This window comes from Eriocheir sinensis, chromosome 22 (assembly GCF_024679095.1).
Source record: "Eriocheir sinensis breed Jianghai 21 chromosome 22, ASM2467909v1, whole genome shotgun sequence".
Lineage (NCBI taxonomy): Eukaryota > Metazoa > Arthropoda > Malacostraca > Decapoda > Varunidae > Eriocheir > Eriocheir sinensis.
Window position 1 is genome coordinate 12321526 of NC_066530.1, and position 19179 is coordinate 12340704.

General features: G+C 39.7%; 1 protein-coding gene across 1 annotated transcript in view; it reads right to left on the reverse strand.

Annotated features, from left to right (window-relative positions):
* LOC127002078 (uncharacterized protein C12orf56-like) overlaps nt 1–19179 on the reverse strand; it is an 81122-nt gene that overhangs the window by 6548 nt on the left and 55395 nt on the right. Inside the window, 7 exon segments of the mRNA XM_050867531.1 lie at nt 226–420; nt 3064–3208; nt 6434–6590; nt 7738–7898; nt 8888–9061; nt 9937–10064; nt 16431–16578. Coding sequence (XP_050723488.1) covers nt 226–420; nt 3064–3208; nt 6434–6590; nt 7738–7898; nt 8888–9061; nt 9937–10064; nt 16431–16578 — 1108 coding nt within the window.

The window sequence follows — 19179 nt, forward strand, 5'->3', positions numbered from 1 at the left end:
AAAACATTTGTCAGAGCAGGATAGAGTACAGTAACAGTAGAATGAAGTAACCTATCATCACACAGAGAAAGGCAGAGGATGTTGGGAAAGTTGTTTGTCCTACAGTGGAATAGTAATGGCTGAAGATGATGAAAATAAAGGACAGTGAATGACATCAGAAAACTTCAACAAGCTGCATGATGAAGACAAGCAAAAAGAAAGCTACAAGTTCCTCTCAGACCTTACCCTCCACACAAGTCTTTTGACAGTGGGAAATTTTCTGGCGCCTTCCTGGAGTTCTTGTAGCATGGAAAACCTGTCCTCCAGTGTTGTGCTCCTCATCAGCTGTACTTGTAGCTGCCCAAAGGCGTGTTCCAGGCCGTGCTCACTTGAAAGCTCTGGGAACCCTTGCTTTATCCTGTCCGGCTTGACTGTAGTGACCTGTAGCGTACGTAATAACTGGGACTTACACATTTAATGGTAAGAGAAGAGTGTAACAAGGTGGGACAGTCTTCCATAGCTTACAACCAACACTAGAACACAAACTGACACTTACAGATTCAATGGTAAGAGGAAATGAAGTGTTAATACAGCAGGAGAGTCTTTCTTAGCTTACAACAAACACCAGAAGAAAACAAACTGGGACCCTAATGTAAATAAACTCAAGGAAATATATGGATAAAATGCGATGAAATATAGACTATGAACTTGAACTCGGCCATACGTACATACTTTTTTAATATAAGGAAATAAGTAATGATAACCAGGACCCTAATGTAAGTAAACTCAAGGAAACATTGGATAAAATGCGATGAAAAATAGACACTACAAACTTGAACTCGACCAAATGTACATACTTGTTTAATACAAGTAAATAAGTAATGATAACCACAGTTCTAATGTAATTAAACTTAAGGACACTGACTGAGTAAAATCCCATCTTCTTTCCTTATTACCCAAATTGAAAATTTGATTTTTTTATGATTTTGTTTTGCATACGTGAATTTATAGTGAACGTTTGAGCAACTTTGGTCCATATTTCATTTTTTTTTTTAATCAAAACGCCAAAATAAAAAAAAAATAAAAATTTTGATGAGTACAGACTAGGTTTTCCTTTATAATTCCTTGCAAAATTGTCTGACAGTAGTTTACATCATAGGTAAGAAAGCTGTCGCGGCAGAATTTTTATTTTCTCTTTAGTTTATGAGCGAAAAAAAAAAATCCATTTTCTCCTGTTTAATTATATTTTTTAAAATATAAAAGTTCCAAAGCAAATTTTTAAAATTTTGAGACAACAGAAAAAAAGCCATTTTAATGCTCTTTCCACCAGTACCTTATTCATTAAAATCGAATAATAAATGTAGGAGTTATCCACCAATGTATTGTAAAGAGTTAGTTTTGAGTTACGGGGCTTTAAAGTTACGTAAGTACATATTGATGTTCCTCGTCCATGAATGGCCACACTGTGCCGAATATTGTTAGTACCAGGTATTGTAATGTTGTTGTCTTGCTATTTAGGTGATCTTGAGTCATGAACATGGCACCTGATCCCACTTCTTGTAGAAGTATTACTCACTCGAAGGTGAGGGTGTCAGGGAGCCACCGCCTCCCTCATTGTTGCCAGTTTTTGTTTGCATCGCTTGGTGTTAGAAACTATCTAGCTGGTAGGATTTGCTTCCTTTCTTCTGTTTTAATCTTCTTTCTTGGTTGTGATGATCTGTCAGAAGCTCTGTCTTTCCTTGTCTTGTATTTGTTTTCATTTTTTATTTGTTGTTGTTGTATGGTGAGATGGGCTCTTCTCTCCTGAAACTGAAGTAGAAGGCTGTGGTAATGGTGGTGTTGATGCAGAAGCATCAGGAACAGCAGTCGTGGCAGCAGGGAGTGAGTGAGAGGTGGATGCGAGTGAGGCAGCAGCGGTGGGTGGTGGCGAGTCAGGCCTCGCTTCTCCATGCGGAACCCCTGTCTGTCTCTCTTCATTTTCTGTCCGAGCATGGCGTGCCTTCTTCAAGCAGGCAATCCTCTTGACAATGGCAGCCTTTCTTCTTGGCATTTGAACTGGATGAAGCCAGCATCATCAGCAGTTTTGTCATAAGAGGAAAAAAAGGCAGTGTGGGGGGAGAGCGTACGTACATACCTACGTTTACCCTTTGCATGACAAGGACACTCACTGATGAAGTATGGTTCGTTCGTTCGTTAGGGATTTACCCCCTAAAAAGGGGGAACGGGCCTTTGTCCATTGACGGCCCGTCGCAGGGGGGAACCTGCCGCTGGCGTGCGGCGGGTGTGGGGAAGCCTCCGCCGCCGCCACAGCCACGGGTAGAAGCCGGCGAGCAGCGACGGAGGCACGGGCCCTCCGAGCAGGCGCTCAGGAGCAGCCCGTAGCTGAGCCGAGCGAGCAACTCAGCAGTCTATAGGTGGCCCAGAGGCCTGGAGAGTTGCCCGCTCGAGTGCTGGCGGTCCACTGAAGTATGGTTGGTGAGAGCTACGGGACAGTATTGTCCCGCGCGCACAGGAGAAAGTATCAGCCACCACCAGAGAGAAAATTATTCGTATCTAAATACTACAGTGTTTTTCTTACAATTTTTTTTCTAAAGGTATCTTCTGTCTCACGTGACCTTGACTGAGCGCGGGGTGATTTAAACGGCAATTTAAACGCCCATTTAAACTCGGTTGGTAAAAATTCTCCCTGTAATGTTTTCTCTATGCCCTTAGGGTGATCATTGATGAAGTTTCTCATTTTCAATATTTTTTCGCATTTTTCACCTTGGTCGGTCTCCTTAAGGAAATATATGGTTAAAATGTGATGAAATAAAGACACTGATAACTTGAAATTGACCATGCGTACATACTCGAAACTGGGTGCTTTGGATTCTTTTTAATCAGCCATAACGGAACACCCATTTATAAGTTTAATGGAAAGAGAAAATCACAATCACTTAAAATTTTGACCCATTAGTGTATAAATCATGCCAAAACTCTATGAGTATTAGTGTACTTATAAAATCATACCCAAACTCTATGAATACTTAAAATTTTGACCTAGTAGTGTACAAATTATGGCAAAACTCTATGATCATGACGTACCAGGGAGGAGGAGACCCAGAGCGAGTGGAGCAGGTGGAAGAGGAGGGTGGAGGTGGAGAGTGTGTAGAGGTGGATTTCCTTCTCATCGTCCTTCCCGTCCGTCACATCGGTGAGGTTCAGACTCTGGCTTCGTTGGGGTGGCGGCCTGGGGGAGGAAAGTATTGGGGTGAACGTGGGGAGAGGTTATATTCATATTACATATTCAGTTTTTTTGTTTGTATTCATCCATATCAGAACACATACTAGTCTTACACAGCAAGTGATGGACACTGATACACGGAATTATCTAAGGTGATACTGATATATTGATAACTGAAAATTGTCTAGAGTGATACTGATATATCAATTTTTGTAGGTAGTAAAAGCGATACTGATAATAATACACATGTATTGCTGATACAGCATCGGCGATACATTACTGCAGGAGAACATCCCACTAATGTATAAATTCAAAGTTTGATTGATGTAATACAAACAAAGACTTGTGACATGCAGACAAAACATGAATAAAACTGTTCTTACTTATTCTCACAGCATGAAAAATAGATGTACGCACTGAAAGTGTATGACAGACATGTAAATATTACTGAAAACATCAAATAATAATTGCAAATAAGAAATAAAATGATGATGGGTCTTTTTGCAATTCATAACTGCTAACTCTAATTTCAAATTGATTATGTTATGTTAATGTACCACTGTATTGATGTATAGTTTTTTATAAAGTTTTAGGAAAATACCTTAGCGATACTGATATAATAATACTGTGAGTAGCTAAGGCGATCCTGATACTAGTACGAAAGTATCAATCAATATTTATCGCCGATACATGTATCGTGATACTGCCAATCCCTGCTTACAGGTTTAAAGGCAAGAGAAAATAGGTGTCTAAATACGGTAAGGTAGTCATTTCAAGCTTTCTACCAACAGTTACAAGTTTGATAGTGAAAGAAAATAAGTGTAATGAGGTGGGACAGTCTTTCTTAGCTTACTACAAACACCAGGGATAGTCTTTCTTAGCTTACTACAAACACCAGGGACAGTCTTTCTTAGCTTACTACAAACACCAGGGATAGTCTTTCTCATAGCTGGGCGTTATCGCGATAAGTTATCGCGATACTTTATCGCTGATAACAAAATCGGATTATCGACCATCCGCTACTTATTTAAATATATATCGGTATCTTCGTTACTTTTGTAACCCAATTAGCGATAATCGCTACTTTTTTTCCGCCTCTCAGAAAAAAAATGTTGTCTCCTTACTGCGCATGCGTGGCCCGGTGTTGTATGAAAAAACTTCGGGGTATGAAATATCTTCGGTGATGAGATTTCATACTTAGGTCATGAAAATTAATACACTAGGTTATTTTTTTTATGCTACTCAAAAATCAATATATCATAGAGAAAAATCATTTAACTTTGCACCAAAAATGATTATTCACTGCCTCAAATTTGATATTCCATATTCGTTGGTGAGCATGTCATGGTATTGAAGGCACCCGGTGTTGTGTTATTTGGTGTCCCATCGTCAAAAGCTGGCGCTTTTGTGTACAAACACTGGTCTCTCGTGAACTGCGCATGCTCAGACCATTAAGTGTAGACCTGTACAGTCTCACAATGTTTTTTTAACACATTAAGAGTTGCTGGAAAGCTGAATCAAACATACAGTACCACCATCCTTGCTGTTTCTAGAACGACGTACACTCTGTACATATAAATACAACTCGTACAGAGTGTCGTTCTAGAAACAGCGAGGATGGTGGTAGTTGTACTATATGTTTGATTCAGCCTTCAAGCAACTCTTAATTGTGGTTTAAAAGCTTTGTGAGACTGTACAGGTCTACGCTTGCTGGTCTGAGCATGCACCGTTCACGAGAGACCAGTGTTTGTAAACAATTTTTGACGGTGGGGACGCCAAATAACGCAACACCGGTTCAGGCATTTCTAGTATTACCGTCCATATGTACGTGTCAACGTGTGGTTTTAAGGTTTTGTAAGTTTCCTAAAATACAGATAATGAAAATTTGAATTCATCAATGTTGTTCTATCTGAAATATCAATATAGTATCGTTTTCGCCTATTGGACTTATCGCTAGCTAGTATCAGAATTGTGGATTTATATCGGGTATCGGTTATCGGTTATCGCCTATATTTGTGTCTCCAGTTAACGAATATCGGTTATCGCCGTTAAGGTTTTTCATTATCGGTTATCGGGAATAAGGTTTTCTGTTATCGTGCCCAGCTATGGTCTTTCTTAGCTTACTACAAACACCAGGGATAGTCTTTCTTAGCTTACTACAAACACCAGGGACAGTCTTTCTTAGCTTACTACAAACACCAGAAGAACACAAACTGGCATTTACAGGTTTAGCAGTGAGAGAAAATAAGTGTAAATACGGTGGGACAGTCTTTCTTAGCATACAGCCAACGCTAAAAGAATGCAAACCGGGCACTTACGGATTTGATGGTAAGAGTAAAGAAGTATAAATAGGTGGGACAGTCTTTCTTAGCTTACAACCAACATAGGAAGGAAGGAAACTGACACTCACAGATCTAACGGTAAGAGAAAATGAATGTTAATGATGGGTCAGTCTTTCTTTACGACCAACACTAAAAGATATCACACACTGGCTTTTGTGGTTAAGAGAAAATCAGCATCAATGTGTTTAAGATGGGGCACTCATTTTTACTTTTAGCATCTTCTAAGCTTATAATCAACACAGGAACAGAAACTGGCTTTAATGGTTAAGAGAAAATCAGCGTCAAAATATGAAATGGAAGTCACTCTTACAAAACAGCGAACACTAGAGCACAAACAGGCATTCATGGTTAAGAGAAAATCAGCGTAAAGGTATGAAAAGGAAGTCACTCTTACGAAACAGCCAACATGAGAATACAACCTGGCCTTCATGGTTAAGAGAAAATCAGTGGCAATGTTTAAGAAAGGTCAGTCACTCTTATGAAACAGCCAACACGAGAGCACAAGCAGGTATTCATGGTTAAGAGAAAATCAGCGTAAAGGTATGAAATGGAAGTCACTCTTACAAAACAGCCAACATGAAAACACAACCTGGCCTTCATGGTTAAGAGAAAATCAGTGGCAATGTTTAGGATAGGACAGTCACTCTTAGGAAACGGCCAACACTAGAGCACAAACAGGTGTTCATGGTTAAGAGAAAATCAGCTTCAGTATATAAAATGGGACAGTCACTCTTGCAAAACAACCAATATTAAAACAACCTGGCTTCAACAGTTACGAAAAAATCAGTGTCAATGAATTTAAGATGGGACATTCACTCTCACACCACAACCAACACTAGAACATAAACTGGCATCATTGGAAGTCACTCATGAAACATCCAACACTTACCCATGCGAGGGCTTATCCAGGACACTCTTGCTTCTTGTGGGCAGCTCCAGGGCAAGGGGGGAGGAGCGGTGGTACGTCTCAAGGGCGCTAAGGGACCGAGACATCTTGGTGCGCGGCAGAGTGTCCGGAGTGGTTGACCTTGTGATCTGTTGACCCACTGAGAAAATGGATTGTTAGTTACCTCAGTGAGAGAGATTAATGGAGGAAATAATGAATGCTTTAGTAGAAGAGAGGAATGTGAAGAAAGTCAATCAAGTGAAATAAAATATGGAAGACTTAATCTGTTGTCCCATTAAAAAGATATTGTAAGCTCCATCAGTAGAAGAGATTATATATTGGAGTTAATGATGGATGCTTTAGTAGAAGAGAGGAATGTAAAGAAAGTCAAAGTAGTGAAATAAAATATGAAAGCCTTGATCTGTTCTCTCACTAAAAAGATACCGTTACCTCCATCAGTAGAAGAGATTATTGGGGTTAATGTTGGATGCCGTAGTAGAAGAGAGGAATGTGAAGAAAGTCAACCAAGTGAAATAAAATATGGAAGACTTAATCTGTTGTCCCATTCAAAAGATATTGTTAGCTCCGTCAGTAGAAGAAATTAATGGAGGAAATGTTTGATCCCGCAGCAGAAGAGATGAATAAGAAGAAAGTCAACTAGGTGAAAAGAAGCTTGAGTTTTACACTAATTTAATTTTTTTTTTTATAGCAATGTCAGTAGCAGTGACGGGCCAAATTTGTGGCTTTACCGTGTAGCAGCGACAGGCCAAATTTGTGCCATGATATAAACCCCCCTAAATAGATGATGCATAAACTGATGACGAATGGTTTGATATATATTATGAAATGGTTTGTACGAGTGATGATTTTTTCTCATTTTTCTCGCTTAGAAGGACTATTAAGAAACATGATCCCCGCAGCTACTGGGTAAAAAAAAAAAAAAAAGCCTGTAATGCAAGTAATGATAACCAGGACCCTAATGTAAATAAACTTTGAGATAAAGGATAAAATTTGAGGAAAAACGACATTAAGAGCCACTAAGCTACTAAAGCCATGATACAATACAACATGAAAGTCTTGATCTGTAGGCCAACAAAAGAGATATTGTCAGTTCCATCAGTAGAAAGGATTGGGAGAGGATATGATGGATCCCTTAGAAGAGGAATGTAGAGAATGTCAACCAAGTGAAAAGAGGTCTGAGTATTACATTTCCTATGCACTAAATCATTTCTAGTCCCTCTTAAAATCACTATCAGCACCCATGGTTAAGAAATACTAGTAAAGTAAAGCAGCATCCATGTCCTCACCTCTGCTAAGAATGTCTGCTATCATGGGCGAGTGGGAGTGGTCGTCAAACACATGAGCTAGTTCTGAGGACGGAGATTTGGCACGGCTTAGAGAAGACACTTGATCATGGCTGGTGGGCAGGTGCAGGTGGGAAGAACTCCTTCGGGGCAGGAGCGACTCTCTGGAAGGAATGGGTTCAGTGAGTTTGGTGCCTTGTTTTGCTTTATTATGTATCAAAGAAAACAGATCAAAGGCAAATAAAAACACAAAATCAGGAAACTGACATTAGTAAGTGGTATCAGTTTTTGCACCTATATATAATCTTTGCTGCACTGACTAAAACATTAAACTGCCATTATTGAAACTCATCTGAAAGTTTATTAAAGTTTGATTTGATTTTGATTTTGCCGTTTAGGGTACGATGTAGTAAAAAACTGCTATTATTTATATAAACTCATATTTAAGAGTTTACGCTGAATCTTTGAACCCAATTTTTGCTATATAAGATAAATCATAATCAAATGCCCTTTTTAGATAATCTGTGAAAATTTATGACTGATTTGAACTTTGCACCCATCAGTTAAATGAACTTTTGAAACTCCTGAGTGAAATGAGCCTTTGGACTGAATCTTTGTTGTAATGGATAAAACAAACAACCACAATTTGATTTCATATCTGAAGATAAATTAGAAGGAAAAATTATGGATTCATTGATTCCTGCACAACAATACAGCTTCTTGGACTCTGATGGTGCTACAGGAACGCCTTGATAAAAACAACCTTATATTTTTTATGTTTGGTAAATCTTAGGAATAGCGGCTCCCAGCGGGTACGCGTTTAGGGTACGGTGTGGTGGTAATTACAACATTTCTAGCACGTACGACGGGGTTTTGACAAGCGGACAGGAGTGTTTAGGTCACAAGGGGTGTATTTTTCCACGCTGGCCTCACGATTTCTTCCAAGTCGATGGGCGATGAGACTGCGAGCTCCGGGGTGAAGAAATTTGGGAAGAGACCGCGCGGAAAAATACACCCCTTGTGACATAAACACGCCTGTCCGCTTGTCAAAACCCCGTCGTACGTGCTAGAAATGTTGTAATTACCACCACATCGCGCCCTAAACGCGCACCCGCTAGGAGCCGCTATTCCTAAGATTTACCGTTTGTTTTACCTGCTCAAGGAGAAGGGGTCCAGCGAGGTATCCGGCAGGGGGTCCGTCAGGGCGTGGTAGGCGGTGAGGGGATCGCTGCACACGCTGGCGGTGTCGTGGGCGGCCTTGGCGAGGACCTCCGTGGCCTGGCTGAACGAGTCCTCATCCTCGCTCTCCTCGTCGATGCAGGACGTGCTGGGGGTTCGAATCCTGAATTATTAACATTGCAGAGTTGTAGGGATTGATAATTTTACCATTAGTGTTAGCATCGTGGGGTATGGAACACGATATGACAAGGGAGGGAGGGAGGGAGTGACGGTTGTAATAGTAGTAGTAGTAGTAGTATAATAGTAGTAGTAGTAGTAGTAGTAGTAGTGGTGGTGGTGGTGGTGGTAGTAAATGAAAAAAGAAAGACGAAGAAGTAGTAGTAGTAGTAGTAGTAATAGTAGTAGTAGTAGTACATAGTAGTAGTAGTAGTAGTAGTAGTAGTAGTAGTAGAATAGAAACAGGAAGTAACGAGAGAAAAAGACAAAAAAGAAGAAGCAATAGGAGCATGCTTATGATTAAGAAGAAAAATATGAAGAAAACAGAGGAAGGAGAAGAAAAGGAGACGGAAAAAAAAGCTATGAAAGAGGAGGATCAAGTGAAATAAAAGGAAAAAGAGAAGTATTATTTTCTGGTTAGTACTAGTGAGTTTTGAATTAATCTGGTGGCTGTCCTTGAGAGTTACCGAACATAATGCCTTTGTTTTCCTGTTTTCTATTATCATATTACGAATCTTATCACTTCCTCCACTGCATAGTGATACGAATATTGTACACTTGTTTCTTATATTACTGCAAATCACTATGTATTTATTGTCTGGGGGTCGGGATGGCATGTTCCTCCCTTCTCCTTTGTTGTTTATTTGATTGATTGATTGATTAATGGTTTATTGTTGCAAAGTTACACAACAAAAAAGGGAGGAAGCTGCCATCCAACCCCCAGGCAATACATACTTTTCCCTTTTGCAACAATAAACCAATCAATCATCAATCCCAATGCTGTCTAGTTTGTACCCCACGAGTCACCTTGGTTGGGAGGGCGTGGAGGAGAGCTTCAACTTGACCAGCGAGGCGGTGGACGGGCGGTACCTCAGCAGGATGTGGGTCGTCTGGTCCCTCACGCCCCCACGCAGGAACTCGGGCAAGTCGTGCACCTGAGGGAGGAAGGAAGGGATAACAGGTGATAAGGATGCTGCTGGAGGGAGGGAAAGGGGTCAGTACTGTCATACGCTTCCACCTCTAACATCAACTATTTCCAAATGTCGAAAATGAGATCAGTCGGGTTCTAATGAGTGTTTTTTTAGGTTCATGGTATTGATAAAGTGTTAGACTACCAGAAGGGTCATAGAACTACCACTGGAAATGCCCTAAAACTCCTGCGAAAGTCTAGTCAATTATGTACTTGGGCTCCGGAGAGAATATAACCCAAAGACCTGTTTGTCTCATCTCCTCTTCAGTGTCAATGGTCCCTCAACAATTAACAACAAAGGAGGCTTATTATCCAGACCAAAACCAAGGTAATCACATATATTGTAGCACGTAATAGTTAATTTCATGTAAAAAGTCGCTCCCTCCCTTCTTTGTTCAAACAGACAGTGGAGCATGAATCCGAACCTTTGAGCAGCGCTTCGAAAAGTTAATAATAAATGAACCGAGTAATCAAGCCCAAGACTAAGGTAATCACGTATAATGTATAGTTTAAAAGTTAATCTCGTGGAAAATGTCACCAGCTTCCCTTCATAGTGTCATTTCCTCTGTCTAGAAATCCCCAAACTAAAAAGTAAAGCATGAATCACCCGCTCCGAACCTTGAACAACACTTCGAAGCATAAACAGTAAACTCCACACCACACCAACACTATATAGTACCTACATTATATTGATTGATTGGTGCTTTTCCTTCCCTTCCACACTGTCCTTTCCGCTGTCTGTATAGAAGCGTCCAGGATAAACTAATACAACATGAACCACCCGCTCCGAACCAATGAACAGCGCTTCGAAACTAATCAATCAACAGTGTAAATACCTTTCTGATATATTTGCATTTGTACATTAAAAGATTGATGCTATTCCTTTCTCCACCATATTATCCGTTCTGCTGTCTATATAGAAACGCCCAAACCTTTTTAAATAGATTTCGAAGAGTCTGGAAGTATGGGTCTAAATACCTTCATAACATACCTACATTTGTACATTTTATTGAAGGAGTGATGCTGTCCTTCAGGGAAACATCAATATTAATATTAGCCTTTAAAATCAAATAAAAATGAACTTCAATATAGTCTTTGATCAGTGTTGCCACAGGAAAATAAATCCTTCTCTCTCTTCCACCCATAACGATGCTACGAGAGAGAGAGAGAGAGAGAGAGAGAGAGAGAGAGAGAGAGAGAGAGAGAGAGAGAGAGAGAGAGAGAGAGAGAGAGAGAGAGAGAGAGTTATAATAGATTCGTGACTTCAAATGAAAAAAAAGAAGACAAAGGAGACAAAGAAGCCCAATAATGATAATAATAATATAAATATCACTAATAATAATAACAATAATTGGAAGAAAAAAAAAACGAAAAAAATAATAAACACGAAAAAAAAAATATATAAAGGAAGAAAATATATAGAAACTAAGAAAAGGCAAAGAATGGAAGACGAGAAAGAAAAAAAAGAACACAATAACGGCTACATGACCTAACCACAATAACCGGAAGCACAACCAAAACAACAACAACAACAACAACAACAACAACAACAGTAACACCAACACACACAAAAAAGGAGTCACTGCAGGAAGCTTAATTTAAGAGCGCCCTGATGACCCTTCTGTGCCCCCCCCCCCCTCCCCCCCCTCCCGAGTAGCTACCTTAAGAGACAGGCCATTAAGGAGCGTGGCGAGGTCAAGGCCGCGGCGCAAATCGGGACGAGGACATTATAGAGGAAATTACATGCTTGAAAAAAATATTGACGAAGAGAAAAGAGGAGGAGAAGAGGAAGAGAAAAAGGAGATCACGAAGAGAAGAGAAGACGACGAAGAGAAGAGAAGACGACGAAGAAAGAAAAGACGACGAAGAAAGAAAAGAAGACGAAGAGAGAACATTAAGAAAAAGATGAGAAGATGACGAGGAGAAAAGAAGAAGACGAGGAGAAAAGAAGAGAAAAAAAAAGAAGACGAAGAGAAAAGAAGAGAAAAAGACGAAGAGAAGATTTGACGAGGAGAAAAGAAGAAAGGAAGACGAAGAGAAAAGAAGAGAACATTAAGAGAAAAGATGAGAAAATGACGAAGAGAAAATGACAGAAGACGAAGAGAAAAAAAAGGAGAGAAGAGACGAAGAGAAAAGGAAAGAAGAAGACGAAGAGAAAAGGAGAGAAGACGGAGAGAAAAGGAGAGAAAAAGACGAAGAGAAAAGAAGAGAAGAAGACGAAGAGAAAAGAAGAAAAGGAAAAAGAAGAGAAAAGAAGACGAGAAAAGAAGAGAAGAAGACAAGAAAGAGTAAAGATAATATATTAACAAAAGAAGAGAGTATATTGAAGAAGAGAATAAAGAAGATAATCAAATAAACAAATGAGAAAAAAACAAATAAACGTATGTATATAAATAAACAAGTAGGCTAAATAAACAAGTAGGAGCAAAGGGGAATTGATTAGCTTGCTTTTTTGTCTTCATTTTTCATCCTTGAACTCTTTCCATTGCCGTAAAAAAAAGTAACTAAACAAATAATAAATAACAAGTAATAATAGATAAATAGTAAGTTAATAAATAAGTCAACATATGAATAAACTGAATAAAGAAATAAAAAAAAAACAGGTCATCACGAAATTTAACACAGCGGGGAGGGGATTAAAATGTGTGAGGGAGAGAGGGAAAAAAAAAAAATCATGAGCCTTTAAGTGAGATTCGAAGCAGGTAAAGATCGATACTCCTTTGAACCCTTTTTTGTTGTTGTTGTAACTGTTGCTGTTGTTTTAGTTGTGCTTGAAGTTATAGTGGTTATTAGGTATGTGGTAATCTTTTTTTTCTTCTTTCTCTCCTTACGATATCTTTTCTTCGTTAGTGCCATTATCTTTGTTGTGTTTGTTATGTTTAAACTTACTACTGGTTAGGTTACACGGTTACAAGTTTTTTCTTGTTCTTTCTCTCTGTTCTTCCTTGACGCTATAGGTACGCGTGGCTTCAGTGCTTATCTCCGAACCCTTGGCCCTTTAAGCTTGTGGTAGGTATAAACCCATTAGGCTACCGTAGAACAAGGGCCAATGTGAAGTTCGAAATTGTCACAGTTTACCTTCCCCAGGCTTCCCCAGGCACCCATTTGTCGACCAGCACGAAAGGGAGGATGAACAACTGGAACTGGGTGAGCTGTACGCAGACTGCCCGGGCCTGGAATCGAACCCCAGCCCGCGGAGTCACAGCCAGGCACGGTAACCACTGATCCACGGAGACACATAACGAAGCAAGGTAAAGAATAAATAATACGAGCCCATTATATGAAGTTTCCTATCAGTGTTGCGTGTTTTTATCAGTGTTACCAGATAAAATTCACCTCCTATCCTTCTTTAAACCATAAAAAAATGCTACGAGACATTACATAAAGTTATCTATCAGTGTTGCCGGATAAAATTCACCTCCTATCCTTCTTTCGACAATAAAAAAATGCTACGAGACATTACATAAAGTTATCTATCAGTGTTGCGTGTTTTTTTTTATCAGTGTTACCAGATAGAATTCACCTCCTATCCTTCTTTAAACCATAAAAAATGCTACGAGACATTACATAAAGTTATCTATCAGTGTTGCCGGATAAAATTCACCTCCTATCCTTCTTTCGACAATAAAAAAATGCTACGGGAATTAACTCCGGCTCTGGTGGGACTCGAACGAGGGACACAAGATCAGCAACGAGCCATTATCGGAACCACTCATCCTTCGCTCCCTCGTAATTGCCGTGTTGAATGAGAACTTTTTAAGAGAGACCGTTTGGCGAGCGAGGCAATTACATAACCTTGGAGAGAGAGAGAGAGAGAGAGAGAGAGAGAGAGAGAGAGAGAGAGAGAGAGAGAGAGAGAGAGAGAGAGAGAGATGATGAGATAAACGAAATAGTGGATTGTAAGAAAGTTGCAAATGCTCTCTCTCTGTATATAGCGTTAACGATATCAACTGTTTATCTTAATTTTCTTGTCTGGCTTTACGATATATGGCAACAGTAGCAGTAGTAGTAGTAGTAGTAGTAGTAGCAGTAGTAGACGGACACGAACACATACGATTGATACGAACACACTCCACTCAACCCTCTTCCCTTCTCTCCCTTTTCTCTCCCTCTCCCTTCCTCCCTCTCTCTCTCCCTCCCTGTTGACGTCGACTCAGAACTGTTACCATGACAACGAGGCCGCCACGCAAATGAGCTAGTTTGATGGTTCTTTAGACTCTGAGTGACTGACTGACTGGCTTGCTGGCTGGGTCGATGGACTGTCTAACCCGCAGGTGAATGAGTGAGTGAGTGACTGACTGAATGGCTGACTGACTGAATGATTGACAAACTGAATGGTTGACTGACTGTGACTGACTGATAGAATGGCTGACTGACTGAATGACTGGCTACTGAATGATTGACTGAATGGTTGATTGACTAACTGACTGACTGATAGAATGGCTGACTGACTGAATGATTGACTAACTGAATGGTTGGCTGACTAACTGACTGACTGATAGAATGGCTGATTGACTGAATGATTGACTACTGAATGGTTAACTGACTGACTGATTGAATAACTGACTGAATAACTGGCCTACTTAATGGTTGACTGACTAAATAGTTGATTATGTGGCTGACTAACTGATTGACTAGCTGAATCACTGACTGACTGTTTGACTGACTGGTTGGCTGATCGGCTGACTGACTGACTGACTGACTGACTAACTGATCAAAACGTTAAGGGTTCGTGTATACTATCTCGGGAATTATCAGATGAAGAAGTCAGATAGGATTAAATATTAAGAGAAGAAGGCGTTATGCTGTTTGTAGTTGTAGTAGTAGTAGTAGTAGTAGTAGGATATCTGGACACCTCTCCTTCCGAAATTGACCTCTCTTTCGGCCACCTCTTTGGGTTCTTTTTAGGAGCAATAAGTAGCGGGCTTTTTTTTATTATTGTTTCCTTATTTTGCGCCCTTGAGCTGTCTCCTTTGTTGTAAAAAAAAGTAGTAGTAGTAGTAGTAGTAGTAGTAGTAGTAGTAGTAGTAGTAGTAGTAGTAGTAGTAGTAGTAGTAGTACCCAAGGGAAGCAAATAAGTAGGTAAGTCGTTAGCAGTAAGTAAAGTAGGACAACTATATAGTTCGATGATGTCATAAGTATATTTTTTTCGTGAATTATAAATGAACACACACACACACACACACACACACACACACACACACACACACACACACACACACACACACACACAGGCAGCTCCAACAGAAAGTCAATAAGGAGCTAAGTAGTAATCAGAGTAAAACAGCTATTTCACGTTGTTCTGTACTCACTAAACTAACGTGGATGACTGGAGGAGGTGTGTGAGGGTGTGTCTTTGTTAGGTTTGGCAAGGTAAAGCAAAGTAAAGTTAGATGAGAGTTAGTGAGAGTCTACGTTCGGTTGGGTAAAGGGGCTATTACACTGGGCAAATTTTCCGTGGATCTTCAGTCAAACCACGATTTCAGCTGGCGTGGTTCTCATATTTCCGTGGTTTTCTGACGTGTGCACGATCTTCCAAAGCTACGGTGTAGATTTCACCGAATGACGACGGTATTACTCACCATCATCCTCAGCAGCAATAACAAGAAACAAATGAGAGCCACGCTAGCGGAAATCGTGGTTTGACTGAAGATCCACGGAAAATTTACCCAGTGTAATAACCCCTTAAGGTATGATGCTGAGGCTAGGCAAGGTAAAGTAAGGTAAGGTAAAGATAGATTAGTTTACCTTTCGTTCTGCACTCACCAAGTTAATGTGAGTAATGTGAGAGGCGTAGAGGAGGTGCGTGACGGTATATGTTCAGTTGGGTAAAGTATGATGCTGAGGTTGGGCAAGGTAAAGTAAGGTAAGGTAAAGATAGATTAGTTTGCCTATCGTTCTGCACTCACCAAGTTAATGCGAGTGATGTGATAGGCGTAGAGGAGGTGCGTGAGAGTGTATGTTCGGTTGGGTAAGGTATGGTGCTGAGGTTAGGCAAGGTAAAGTAAGGTAAGGTAAAGATAGATTAGTTTGCCTTCCATTCTGCACTCACCAAGTTAATGTGAGTGATGTGATAGGCGTAGAGGAGGTGCGTGAGAGTGTATGTTCGGTTGGGTAAAGTATGACGCTGAGGTTAGGCAAGGTAAGGTAAGGTAGATAGATTAGTTTGCCTTCCGTTCAGCACTCACCAAGTTAATGTGAGTGATGTGAGAGGCGTAGAGGAGGTGCGTGAGAGTGTATGTTCGGTTGGGTAAGGTACGATGCTGAGGTTGGGCAAGGTAAGGGAAAGTAAAGTAAAGATAGATTAGTTTGCCTTCCATTCTGCACTCACCAGGCTGACGTGGGTGATGTGGGAGGCATGCAGGAGGTGCGTGAGGGTGCGTGGGGGCGTCTCCGTCAGGTACACGTCCTCCCCTGTCACCACCGCCTGCTTGTACGACAGGGAGTTGCCGGAGCGAACGATGACAGCCTCGTACAGCCTGGGAAAAGAACAGACAACTTATACTGTGTTCAACGTACCCTAGCACTTAAGCCCCGCCCATATTTTCAAGCCTCGTATAACCTGGAAAACAAAACATACATAAATTATACCTGGTTCAGACTTCCTTAGCACAATAGCCCCGCTTACCTTTTCAACCCTCGTACAGCCTGAATAGAGCATACACAACTTTTGCTTTGTTCAAGCTACTGCGGCACTTAAGCCCCGCCCACCTCCTCAAGTCTAATATAGCCTGGAAAAGAACGTACACAACTTATAATGTGTTCAAACTACTCTACCACTTAAGTCCCGCCCACCTCTTCAAGTCAAATACAGCCTGGAAAAGAACGTACACTACTTTATAATGTGTTCAAACTACTCTAGCACTTAAGCCCCGCCCACCTTTTTAAGCAACCACCAATAAGAGTTCACTTTTCTCAGCTGCTATCTAATGTTGTAGGTTTCGAAGGATTACAAGGTGATAAAGAACACACACAAAGTAATACACTGTCTATATTTACCGTGCGAATAAGCCCCGCCCACACCAGCCCAGAAGGAGAGGAGGAGGAGGAGAAGGAGGAGGAGTATAAGCTATTCAAGGACACAATATAAGTAGGTGGTATCAATATCATGAAAAGTGACGCTTCTTCTATGACAAACAACAACAACCACAACAACAAATAAATAAAGACATAAATAAAATAGGTGAATAAAAATAAATCTCATACTAAAATAAAGGAAAAATCAAACAGCTAGATCAATTGTCTTCCTATGCTCTCTCCCCCCCCCCAAAAAAAAAATAAAAATAAAAAAAAAGGTACTTGTCGAAATGCTTACGCTGTCAATTTATGCTCAAACACTTTAACAGGTGGCTCTGAGGATCAATACTCTCTCAGAAGTACTTGTAAACGCATGGGCTTTCCTTCGTGATATATTCTTTCATTTTATTTACGATGATTCAGATTCCAATGCTCTTTTTTTTTAACGACACCAAAATAATTTTTTTCTTTTCTTTCATTCGTTCATTCATTCTTTCTCTCTCTTTCTTTCTTCTTTTTCTTTCTTTCTTTATTTTTCTTTCTTTCTTTCTCTCTTTCTTTCTTTCTTTCTTTCTTTCTTTCTTTCTTTCTCTTTCTTTCTTTCTCTCTTTCTTTCTTTCTCTCTCTCTTTCTTTCTTTCTTTCCTTCTTTTTCTTTCTTTCTTTCTCTCTTTCACTCTCTCCCTAACTAGCCTTCAGATTTAAGAGGAACACACACACACACACACACACACACACACAACCATTACCAGAACACACCAATTAAACAGCGGATAATCCCACCCCGGCCTTTGCTTATAAGAATACACGATCCTCTTCTGTTTCAGCGGCCTCTCTCTTAAGGGATTCGCGTACTTATAATCCACTTTACTCCGTTTCTCGTTGTGTAAACATTGTTGATTGTAAAATGTATATATAATTGGCGTTACGGTAGCTTTCTTTACTCGTTTCAATATTAAAATCTAGACTTATAAAGGGTAACAAAAGTGATAGTGATGATATTTTGGTCTGGTTTGTAAATTAATGTAGCTTATATTTTTTTTTGCCGTTCCCTTTCCCTTTCAGAATTTCCAGGTATTTTTTTTCCTGTTCGAGTTTCCCTTCAGAATTTACAAGTATTTTTTCCCCTTTTATTTGAGTTTCCCTTCAGAATTTACAAGTATTTTTTCCTATCATTCGAGTTTCCCTTCAGAATTTACAAGTATTTTTTTCCCTATTATTCGAGTTTCCCTTCAGAATTTACAAGTATTTTTTCCTATCATTCGAGTTTCCTTTCAGAATTTACAAGTATTTTTTTCCTATCATTCGAGTTTCCCTTTCAGAATTTACAAGTATTTTTTTCCTATCATTCGAGTTTCCCTTTCAGAATTTACAAGTATTTTTTTCCTATCATTCGAGTTTCCCTTTCAGAATTTACAAGTATTTTTTTCCTATCATTCGAGTTTCCCCTTCAGAATTTACAAGTATTTTTTCCACTTTTATTTGAGTTTCCCTTCAGAATTTACAAGTATTTTTTTCCCTATTATTCGAGTTTCCCTTCAGATTTTACAAGTATTTTTTTCTATCATTCGAGTTTCCCTTCAGAATTTACAAGTAATTTTTTCCCTATTATTCAAGTTTCCCTTCAGAATTTACAAGTATTTTTTTCCTATCATTCGAGTTTCCCTTTCAGAATTTGCAAGTATTTTTTTCCTGTTATTCGAGTTTCCCTTCAGAATTTGCAAGCATTTTTTTCTTATTCGCGTTTCCCTTTCAGAATTTGCAGACATTTCTTTTTATTCCTGTTTCCTTTCAGAATTTCCAGGCATTTTCCTTCTAATTCGCCTTTCCATTTAAAATCTGGAAGTATTTTTTTTCGCACTACCCTTTACAATTTACAAACATTTCTTTCGCATTAATGAGGGAGAAAAGACGTAATGAAAAAAACAAACATAATCGTAATGGAAGAAACAGTAGACGCCTTTTATTCTTAATCGCGATATAAACAAAAAACGCAGAACTCAAAATCGCGTAAAACTCAGGCGCGACGCCTGAGTTTTACGCGATTTTGAGTTCTGCGTAGTC